Source organism: Rhinolophus sinicus, linkage group LG09, assembly GCF_036562045.2.
Source record: "Rhinolophus sinicus isolate RSC01 linkage group LG09, ASM3656204v1, whole genome shotgun sequence".
In the NCBI taxonomy this organism is placed as follows: Eukaryota; Metazoa; Chordata; class Mammalia; order Chiroptera; family Rhinolophidae; genus Rhinolophus; species Rhinolophus sinicus.
Genome location: NC_133758.1, coordinates 82500227 through 82512486, shown reverse-complemented (window position 1 = coordinate 82512486; position 12260 = coordinate 82500227). Strand labels below are relative to the sequence as shown.

The 12260-nt window shown below is 35.5% G+C and overlaps 1 protein-coding gene across 4 annotated transcripts in view; it reads right to left on the bottom strand.

Annotated features, from left to right (window-relative positions):
• Positions 1–12260, bottom strand: part of CDK14 (cyclin dependent kinase 14) — a 546519-nt gene that overhangs the window by 365505 nt on the left and 168754 nt on the right. For all 4 annotated transcript variants that reach the window (XM_019716536.2, XM_074340704.1, XM_074340703.1 and 1 more), the window contains one exon: positions 5716–5795. In XM_019716536.2, coding sequence (XP_019572095.1) covers positions 5716–5795 — 80 coding nt within the window. The remainder of the gene's footprint in view (positions 1–5715; positions 5796–12260) is intronic.

Genomic DNA, 12260 nt, shown 5'->3' with positions numbered 1-12260 from the left:
GAACAAGCCATGCCTCATCAATGTAAAAATATGTAAAAATGAACATATCCCAAGCACCTCCCACCTTCGTCCTAAATATTTCAAGCTCTACCACTAGCCACACAGAGGAGTTACTGGGTACCAATTTCTAGAAGTATTCTAGCCAAAAATTATGAGCAATGGTGACAGCTTTTGCTTCCACACATAAATAGGAGACAAATAAGACTATGAAAGGCAGGAATGAGAAGGCAAGAGAAAAACAAATAAGCAATACTGACACAGAGTTTAATTCTTCTTACTATTACTATAGGGTCATTTATAACCATTAAAAATCACTAAGGAGTCCAATTTTATTAGGAAAACCTCAAACTATTTTATTCAAAAGAAAATACAATGTCATTTTGTGAGCAGTTCCTGCAGGCCTCAACAATTCTTGTACCACTTCCTGCTCTCCAAAGCACTCAAAACTGAGTTTAAAAACTCCTTGGGAAATCAAAACCACAATAAGAGTACATAGCTCCTGAGAGATGGCAAAAACCAAGTCCTGTCTTCCAATTAGGGTTACTGGGACCCAAAGCCATTCGGCGGTGTCATGGACTGAACTGTGTCACGTAAAATTCGTATGCTGAAGTGCTAACCCCAGCACCTCTGAATGTGACTGTATTTGAAGACAGGAATTTTTCAGAGGTAATTAAGTTAAAGAGGTCATGAGAGTGGGCTCTAATCCAATATGACTGGTTTCCTTATAAGAAAAGGAAATTTGGACATAGACAGGTATAGAGGGAAAATGATATGAAGACACGAGAAGACGGTCATCTATAAGCCAAGGAAGGAGACTTGAAATAGATCCTGAGAAAGAGGACCATGACACGCTGATCTTGGATTTCTAGCCTCCAGAACCATGAGCCAATCAATTTCTGTTGTTTCAGGCACTCAGTTTGCGGTACTTTGTTATAGCCCTAGCAAACTAACACAGGTGACATGCCTTATATGGTACGATGATGAAAAACAAAAACCGGATCAAAAACCAGCTTTCCAGACTAACATTCATGGGGCTTTCCACCCTACTGCACTGCTTTGCAACTTAACTCCCTGTGTTCACTCAAATTTCTCTCCCACAAAAATCTTATACTTGTTCAACTGTTAAGGACAATGCTAAATACATACAGTTTACGCTGAACTCTTGTGAGCTACACTCCTAAATCACCAATAAGACACTGTCACATAGATATCTCATGAACTCAAAATGCCTAAAACCCAAATCAACTAACCCTTGAAGTTAGCATGATACCGTTTTGGACTCTAAGAACATCTAGGTACAAGAGCCAACTCCTTGGACAAATCATCTAAACTCTTTGAGTCTCAATTCAATATTTATAATACAGATTCTATAAAAAATATAAATTCTATCCCCCCAAAAAAAGCCTTCAAAGGGGTAATGTGAAGATTAAATTGGATAACAGCCCTTTCAAACTGTGAAATGTTAAAAGCAACTCTCCATGCAATCACAAATCATTTCTGTCTAGCATTTTTTTCTCATTCAAACTCAAAACTATTGGTATTTCCCTCTCAAATCACCTATAACCAATAACTCACCTAGCTCTGACAATTCTTTCTCTACACATCATTTTTCTAATAAACCTGGGTCCTTATAATTTCAAATTTATACTACGTTGAATGACTGATTTATCAGCTTCCAGGTTCCTCCTTATCTAATCTATATTGTATCCTAATGTCAGGTTTATCTTCCTAATCCACTCAGCTACATAGTCTTCAGATGCTATCCAACCACAGAACAAAGTCCGAGCCCTGCAATCCCAGGGCCAGTTTTTAAGCTGATCTCAAGACTTAACTTGTGGCCAAGGAGCCTTGCCTCATATCCAGCCAGTATGAACAGATAGATCATTAACAACTTCACTTGACCTTGAACTTCCCATTGATGGACCCAACTGTCACAGCAGCATCCAGTTATGAACTTTCTCTTAACCTTGAACCTGGAACAGCACCAAGAAGGTTAGGATGGTTAATCCCTATGTACAATCCACATGCTACAGAGCATATCTGCTGCCCAGTTTCATTTTCTTCCTGCTTCTCTCTTGGCCCAGAATCTCTTCGCCACTCTCCTGCTCCCTAACATTCAAAGTCTACCATAATCAAATTCAATAGCACTCTTAACCTTGCTTTGCTCCGTAGCTCAATGAGATCCCACTGCTCCATCTTGGCCAATGGTTTTCAATCTCATCAGACCCATTACCCTCTTTACATAACAAAAACTTTATAAAGACTCCTTTATTGTTAATGAAATGAAATTCATAGATAATAGACCTGCGTACACACATAATTTCAAAAATTTACATATGAAATTTCAAATGTATATCTATACATAAATGAAATTCAGAAAAGAAATTTAAAAAATAACTTAAAATATGTATTAAATATATAAATAGTCAGGCAAAACTGTACCAGAAAATATGATAGAGTGGTACTAGCATCTATATAGAGTATCAGCAGGAACAGACTACTACAAATTCAGACTAATTGAGAGTGTTATATTAGCTACTTAAATAAAACAAGCAGTAATGCCATTAGATGAACAACTTTCCAAAATGGTAAACACATTTCAGTAACATTTTAAACAAAACAAAATATATTTTTCCTTTGATTTACACTGCTGTTATATTCTTAGAAAATTTGGTACATATTAAATGTCTGCAGGGCATACTTTGGGTTTATATGTGAAATAGTTGAGTTATAGCCTAAGACAAATATAAACAGGTTTTCACCTGCATGAATCCCCAGTAGGACATCCAAAAGGCTTATGGGACATAAAACAATTGTTCATTGTATTAAAACAGGAGTTGACAAACTTGGTAATGTGCTGGACTGTATGTACTTTAGGTTTTGTGGACCATACACTCTGTCACAACTACCTGATTCTCAGAAAGCAGCCATAGACAACACATAAATGAATGGGAGTGCTGTGTTCAAGTAAAAGTTTATTTTCAAAAACTGGCAGTGGATCTAAGACTGTAGTTTGCCTACCTCTGCATTAGAATGTCCTACATATTGCAAGATGCCCAGCTCCTATCTACTTAATGCCAGTTGTAATATCCAACTATTGTGATGACACCTCCTATTCAGTAATAACCTCCCTACCTTCCTACACCCACCAAATGAGAACTCATGACGTAAATATTCCTATTCACTGCACTTGAACTTTCTTGTCTCAGCTCCTTTTCTATACCTATCTGGAATGCAACTTGTCCTCAATCTACTCTTCACTGCTTGTCTCTCTTGTGCCTAATTCATGACCCAGCTGACACCTTGCCTCCCTTGACTAATTAAGGTATTTCTTTAAAAATTAAAATCTTTTAGAAAGGATTTGGCATTATAATGCCACCTAATATTACCTAATATTATTCCCCAATTATTATCTATACATTCTGTTTCCTACCTGGAAGGCAGGGTCTGTGTCTAATACTCTGTCATATTTAGACTCTAGCTCAATGATTTTCCTTAACTCACTCAATAAATATTATGATTAGCATGCTATACATTGAGTATATAGCAGTGAACAATCAGCAAGGTCCCTGATCGCACTAAGATTATATACTAATAAAGAGGAGTGAAAATAATTTCACATTCTAATAAGAACTATAAAGAGAAGAGGTAGTGGCATGGTGAGTAAAACAGGGAAAGCTGATGATCAGCTGTGATGTCAGATATGACGGTCAAAGGAAAGTTGTGTGAAAAGAGAACAATTTAAATTGATACCTGGCATCTGGGAAGAGCCAGAGAAGAACAGTCCAGCCATGGAGAGTACCATGACAGAGGAAATTTTGTAGCATGTTTGGGGAAAAACAGGTCATACGTTATTTGAAACTGAAGCTTTTAAATAAGAAGTGGCATAATATGATTTAGGTTTTTAAAAAGATCACACTAATTACAGAGCAGGGAAAGGGTAACAGGAAGGCAAAAGGAGAAGTAGAGAGCACAATTAAGAAGCTATTGCAGAAGTCCAAGCAAGAACCAATGATGTCCTGGATTGGGGGTGGCAGTAAAGAGAGAGAAAGTAATCAGATTTGAGATATCTTTTAGAGAAGTAACTTACAGATCTCCTTCATGGGCTAGATTTGAGGAGGAGAAACACTTGGTGCTACTACTACTAATATTGAGGGAGAGGGAATGGTTTGAGTGATGGTGGGGAACCATGAGTTCCATATGGATGTGTTAAGTTTGAGGTGACTGTTACACATTGACTGATTTTTCAAGGTTGAACCAGACTTGCATTCCGGAAAAAAACCTCACTTGGTTTATTATCATATCAAAAGGACATGTTATCTTTTTGATATATTGCGGGATTCAAGAGGAAATGCCAGATAGGCAGATGGATATATATGAATGAAGACAGAGATAAGGTCTTAGCTAAAGAGAGGCATATACAGGTCATCAGCTTATAGTTGTTATTTTAACTCATGAAATAATAAAATCACATGGGAAAGAGTACTGATTAGAGAAAAGAAGACCCTTTCCCTGTCCTAAAAATCCCTAATATTTAGAGAAGGAGCCAGCACAAGAAAAAGAGAAAAAGCTACCTATTTGGCAAATCTGGCATCACAGAAGATAATATTTCAACCATGCATGATCTGCTAAAAGATTTGGCAAATTAAGACAGAGAGGTGTCTATTTGATTTGGCAATAAAGAAGGTCATTGATGAAATTTACAGGAACATTTCAGCTGAATAGTAATGATGGAAACCAAATGGACGTGGTATGAAAAAGAGAATGAGAAGTGAGAAAGTAAAAACAGAAAGGAGACTTCTCAAAAATAAATGTAAATCATAATAACAGTTGTGGAAAACAAATCAAACCAGTGACAGAGCACATTCAGTTCATCAATACCTTAATAATGCTATTTCAGTAAATCACTGACGTTGTAGATCAGCAGAACAAATGGTTGTGGTTTCTTGAAAAAATAAACTGAAGTTTATTTCAAGATAATCTGTAGTTAAAAATGTAGTAGAGGTAAAGCTATTAATACTAAAAGTTCTGAAATTAAATAAAAAAGTTCCCACTAATAAAAGAAGATTTTTATTTTCTTGGAGTAGAGAAACTATGCAGGAAATAATAAATCAAAAGATAGAGCAATTTTATTTAATAAAAATTAAAAACTTATATGTAACAAATACCTATACTGTAAAAGAAATTTTTAGAAAAATGACAGAATAGAAGAAAACATTGTAACACAAATGATGCTAATATATAAAGAGTATCTAGAAGTCAATAAGAAAAAATAGAAAATATAGTAAAGAATAGGAACTAAGAAATCAAGAAAGAAGAAATACAAATGAGTAATAAGATAGTATGATCGTCCATTTTTAAGGACTTTCCTTAAAAGTTATGAATATAGAGTAATGCTAGACTAGTATGTACCTTAGGAACACTGCAAGCAAAATCAAGTATATAAAATTCCTCAGTTAGTAGTAGTCTCACCATCAATACAGAGCAGTTTGTTTTTTCCCCATACCTAAGTATACAGCAGGATAGTCTTATTTTATTTAACAAGACTTGATATGATTGCAAAACGCAGTGATTTTTAAATTTTAGTTTATACATTTTAATGAGAAATATAACCATATGATTTAGAAACCCAGCATATTCAGAGGTGTATACTATTTAAACAATTATAGGCATCATGCAAACACAAAAGCAAAGATAACAAGAGAAAATGCCTACCTTCCCTGATAGCTGTAAAAGGTGTACCTTCTTCTTCTTGCAGCCTGATCACCTTCAGGGCTACCAACTTCCCATTTACCCTGAAAAAAACAAAAGAAGAGAAGCAAATCCATTAAAATAAGTTCCTGTTATCTATAGTCATCTTCCTTACAATTTATATTTTCTGCACTGAAAATGTCAGTGACTCAATTATGCTGCCACAACAAGATTAATTTCAGTAATGCTGGGAATTCTTTATCATCATAAATATTCACACTTTAAATATTCACATTTTAAATATTCACACTTGAGTAGTCCAAGATTTAACTGAAGTTTTCTGTGATTCACTCTACGTTCCTTCCAGAATGAAACTGGTGCTTAACAAAATCACCAACCTTGCATCGACAATTATTCTCTGATTAATTAGAACTCAAGCTGTCAAAATAACTCTCTCCCTTTGTTTCTCCAATAGCTCCTTTGTTTCTTTTGCTGAAATGTCTTCATCTTCAGTTTTAAAATGAGGTCATTCAATCCCTAAGGACAGAATCTTAACACTCAGCCTTCCCTCTTCCCTCTTTCTCGCTTCCTTCCTCCCTCCTTCTCTTTCAACATCACCCATTTCTCCTTTCTTCATGATTTTTTCTTACTAGAGCACCCTAAAATTCTATTTGGTCTGATTGTGTTTTATAATACAGTATATCATCAAAATAAAAATTATGCATATTTTACTATTACAAGATTACACAAGACCTATCCAAAGCAGATGGTTCTTCCAGACGCATTCTAAATATGTATCAGCTCTAACTAAAAGTAAGAATGTGCTAGGCAGATAATTTTTTATCCAGTCAATTCTGTTAAAAAGACATGACTATCTACATTAGTCTTCTAGTTGACTGCTCTCCTTTCTATCTGTACTAGAGCATGCAGCATATTTTGTTAATTAAAATAGTTAAAACACGCATACATTAAAAATTTTGTTAAAAGATACAAGAAGGCATTTGACGAAAAATAAATCTCCCTGCCACAGCCTCCCAGCTCCAGCCCTCAGAGGGTGCCACTTACCATTGTTCATATGCACTTACACACACACACACACACACACACTTATACATGTACACGTGTACATATACATACATACACATGCATACACATACAGACACACATATACACACATATATACAAATGGCAGTACACCACACTATCAATACATTGACATTGTTTTTTATCACTTAATACATGTTGGTGACTTCCTCATAAGTTCATAAAAAACTCTCTTGCTTTTGAAAGACCACAGGGTATTCCTTTGTCTGAGAGTGTAACATGTTTAATTTAATCCTAGTCCTCTATTGATAGGCATTTAGCACATTCCCAATTTTTTGCTACTAAAACAATAATGTAAGAAATACTTTGGACATCCATGTAAAAATATGCTCATAAGAAAATTCCTAAAAGTGGAATTGCAAGATCAAAATGTATGTGCACTGGTAAATCCAAATCCAGATGAACACTGGGAAGTTGTCCTGCATAGAGGCTGTGCCAGTTTTCACTTCCTTTAGTAAATGAGAAGAGCTCCTGTCCCTCCTTCACCGGCAAGTTATCAACCACTGAATGTGCCAATCAGGTAGTTGAAAAATGGTTTCTCACTGCAATTTAAAATTGCAACCAAGATCTTCCGAGGCTGTGGAACTAGCAAAGGAGAACTCACGTGGCCCAGAGAATCCAGTGCCTGAGTCTGAAATAAAGAATTTGAAGGTCTCTTTTTTTTAGAACTGCATCCATTTGATCTGTTTTTGCTCAAAAAACTGCCACAGACACAAAAGTTGAAAGTCCAAGGAATGTATCACAGCCCAACCATCCTAGTGGCATTTCTCATTAAACTGATGGCTGAAATACATTATTGGTTACAGCGATCGAATAAGGACATGTGATTATAAGGCTCCACAAGGCGCCATCCACACAAGCATGGATGCTGTGTTCATTTTTCCTTGTGTTTCAGCTGGGAGGACAGCCTGCTGCGTTTTTGCCCTGTGACTCTCCGCTCCCAAGTACATTACTTTAAGTTTTCTAATCCTGACTGTGCTCTAGGTACCCAGGTGCAGGCAGAACATTAATATGCACATGGGGTTCAACTGGAGACTGTACCTTGTGCTCTTCCTTTTGTCCTTTACGACTAAGGGAGGCCTTTGGCAGGGCGGGAGGCTGGGATGCAGTCAGTGCTGACATCTGCACAGATTATTCTCAGCCCAGTTGCGCTCATCACTATCTCCCCAAGGAGGCAATAACTGATTCCAGGAATTGCTTGGAATTTTCCCCTCATTTACTGATATTTTTCCCTCACCCATTAAAAACACACACACACACACACACACAACCCACTTCCCACAAAGCCTTTCCATTTCCCTTGAGATCGTTAAATTATATGTATCATTAACCGAAAATCCTGGCATACAGGGAATTCCTTTTTTGAAGGTTATATACTTAAAACACACTCTCAGACCATGAAACTATGATTGTCCTGTAATACACTGAAAGAAGACAAACCTTCAATGGATGCAACACTCACACAACTAGAAAGGGAACACCTTTAAGTAATCTCAACGAATGTGCATCATTTTTGTGCTGAAACAACATTTGAACATATTTACTACGATAACTGCATAAAGGAACAAGATCTAGGTTAATGGAATTCTGATTCTGAAGCATAATTCTCCATGAATTAAACCTCCAACTATTAATTTCTCGTAGTTATGATAACCACAACAGTTAAAGACATTGAGATTGTATGTATTGCATTATATGGAACTAAACATTCCCTTAAGATTTATGCTAGACTGTTAGCTCCAGGAGTGAAGGAACTTTTTCTGTTTTGTTAACTCTTATGTGCCCCGTGCCTAAAACTGCCTGGCATAAGAGTAGACTCACATAATATTACAATGAATGAATATTAATAATGTTACTACACTTACATTCCCTTCCTTATATCTTCAAGATAACTCAAGAATAAAAATTATTGTTCAACATCGTCAATCATCAGGGAAACGCAAATCAAATCCACAATGAAATATCACCTCCCACCTGTTAGAATAGCTATTATCAAGAAGTCAAGAGACAACAGTTGCTGGCAAAGATGTGGTGAAAAGGAAACCTTTATACATTGTTGATGGGAATGTAAATTGGTCCAACCACTATGGAAAACAGTATGGAGATACCTCAAAAAATTGAAAAATAGATCTACCATAGGATCCAGTAATTCCACTTCTGGGTACATACTCAAAGGAAATAATAGGATTTTGATGAGATATATGCACTCTCATATCTATCTTAGCATTATCCACAATAGCCAAGATATGGAAACTACCCAAATGCCCATCAATGAATGAATAGAAAGGAAAAAAGAAGTACTACACATACACAATGGGATATTATTCAGCCACAAGAAAGGAAGATATACTCCCATTTACAAAAAAACATGGATGGACCTCATTGAGCACATTATGATAAGCAAAATAAATTAGACATAGAAAGACAAGTAAGTGCTGTATGATACCACTTATATGTGGAATCTAAAAAAGTTAAACCTATAAAATACAGAGTGTAAAATGGTGGTCCCCAGAGGATTTTTGGGGGGAGAGGGTGATAGATAAGACAAACTTGTAATGAGTAGGAAACAAGCCATAGAGATCTATTGTTCAGTATAATGAATATAGACAATAATACTGTACTATAATTATGTAATTATAATATGAAAAATCATATTATAATAGGTTAACTAGGCAATCACATTATAATAGGTCAACTATCAAAGTAACATGTCGTATACCCCAAACATACACAATGCTCATGTCAAATTTATTCAATTAAAAGTTTAATTGCTTTCAAAAATTTCAGAAATCTCAGATTTTTATGAAACTTTCAACATCTTTCACGCTTGGTTTAAATACTTTTCTTTTTTCCAATTAAAGTTGCCGTCTCTTTGTTTTTGATGCACACAGATAGGTAAAGTTTGCACTTCCTTAAAGTTTCAGAATTTATAAAACGCTGTATTAATGAACTTTTCTACACCCAACAGACATGTTTCAAAACCCTTACTATCTTTTAATAATCTGAGCCCAGACCACTAATAAGTATCTCCCAACTGCAGTATTCTCCAACTGCTTCACTGGTTTCCCATTAAGAATCACATTGATTATCAAATTGCTCTTTAACCTAAGAGTCATTGTGACTTTCTCTTTTCTTAATTAGTTTTCCTCTACATGTTTAGACACTCACCAACTACTGCATTACTCACTTCTAAAGTCTAGTAAAAATTTTAGGTCACTGGCTCCACTTTTGGAAAAGGTACCTCTGGAAAAAACAACATTACAAGTTTTCTAATGTTCTATTTTTGGTGCATATTTTCTTTTTAACTTTAGTATGGGCTGAAATACTTAAAATTCTAAGCTACTACTCTTACAAAACGTCAGTTTTTAAAGACATAAAAGAAGATAGCTAAGTATTATTCTATGAAAAACAAACTAATCATTGTATCTAGTAATTAGCAGTGTGTTTAAGCTATTTTATTAAAGATTCAAAACATACGCTTCAAACAGCTTTAAGTTCTTAGAATAATTACAAAATTCAAATTGAATAAATAAATTAGAGCTGTTTACAGGAAAACATTGGAGATTCATCTTTAACAAGTTTTATTAATTAAATCAAAGACTAATGAACAGAAGGCAATCAAGGCCTGATTGGCAATGGAGACATAATTCAGGTAAATAATGTGGTTAAAACAAATGCTTTCAATTTTGTTAATATTACCACAGAACATTCTATTGGAGATATTGTCAGGTTTGTATCTAGTTGTTCTAAGCTACATAGGGAGCTGTTTTAACTTCAGGCATTTTAAAACATTCTCTAATTCTTCCAACAAATGCCGTTGCCAGCATGGCCTCACTGTGCAGCTCACTTTACACCCAAAGACGAGTGGCTCACTCCTCCGGTCTTCCCATCAAACCAGACAAGCTGTCAGGTGCAGCAGAGGAGGACCGAGGGGATGCCCACGCGTGTGCATGGAGCTACCCACACACAGAGATACGGGGACACTGAGTGTCCCAGCAGAACCATGTTGAAGTGGATCCAGCTTTCAGAGTGGTTCTAATCACAAATACCAATCTCAGCCAACTTCAGAACTCTGTCCACAGTTCTACCGTGTTTCCCCGAAAACAAGACCAACCCCGAAAATAAGCCCCCGTTAAGATCGTCAGCCAGACGGACGCATTTAGTACATTATGACGATATTCCAGAAGAAGATGACATGATTCTATTTGAATAAATGTAGATTGTTGTACATGAGAAAAATAAGACATCCCCTGAAAATACGCCCTAATGTGTCCTTTGGAGCAAAAATTAATATAAGACCCGGACTTACTTTCGGGGAAACACGATATGTGCTGTAAGTTTGAAAATGATAAAATTCTCCTGTGAGAGTGAAGCAAGATGGAGAAGCTTTGAATAAGAACAGCCTACTCATTTTTTCATGCATTTCTTCATTTGTTCATTCAACACTGTAAAACTTACAAAGGAAAACTGCCCAGTTAGCTCAGGGTAAATTTTCCAGGTTTGAAAGGTGATGAACAAAGAAAATTTCATTACAGGCAAACAATTCTCAAAGGAAAGACTAAAGATTTTCTATTTTATTAGTTACTTCAAATTAATAGGATATCTTAGTATAATACAACAAAATTACAAATATTATCCAGGTCATCTTTGAAAGCAGTGCCCATGTACTAACACCTAGAAGAAATTATGTCTAGGGGATATAAAGGAAATTAAGGCAATATACCTAAAAGAAATTTAATATACTCTGGGAAATTTAATATATTCTGCCTCACTCTTCCATTATGATTTTGTCTCAGAGAAGCTGCTAAGGAAAATAATACTGAGTGCAGGCAGATACAATGCTTTTGTTTCCTTTCTGTATTAGCTTAGAAGCAACAGAAGAAAATGAGATACTATGGGGGAGTGACAATGACAAGATGGAATATATCAAGGACAATATTTAGGGCTGAATTTATAAATGTTTGACAAAGTCATTAAAATATTTTAAAGGTTTTAATAGTGCTTCTTTTATTAATTCCTTCTTGAGAGACTAGTTAAAATGCTGACTATACTGCATTACATACATACTTCAAAAGTTAAAAACTTCACAAAGTGTTCACGGCCTTGCTCTTCCCATCTGAATTTAATTTTTATTCAGGTGTAAATGAGAAATCATCTCAATACTATCTAACCTTTGCTATTCTGAAATACCCTAAAAGTGCTGTCTATTATACTTTATTCTGGAAAAACAAATTAGAATTTCAAGGTAAACTGTCAGTAATCACACCTTGTCCTAATCTTTATCAAAATAACATAGAGAGAAGTAGATGACTAATGTTATTTCTGTTAAATTATTTTTTTTAACAAAACCCGAAGATTAGTGAGAGAATAGTGTAATGGCTAGGCTACTTATTAGGATATGACCAACGGTGCAAAAAGTCTGAAGACTTAATACAATGGGAAAAGGATATGCTCAATCAACAATT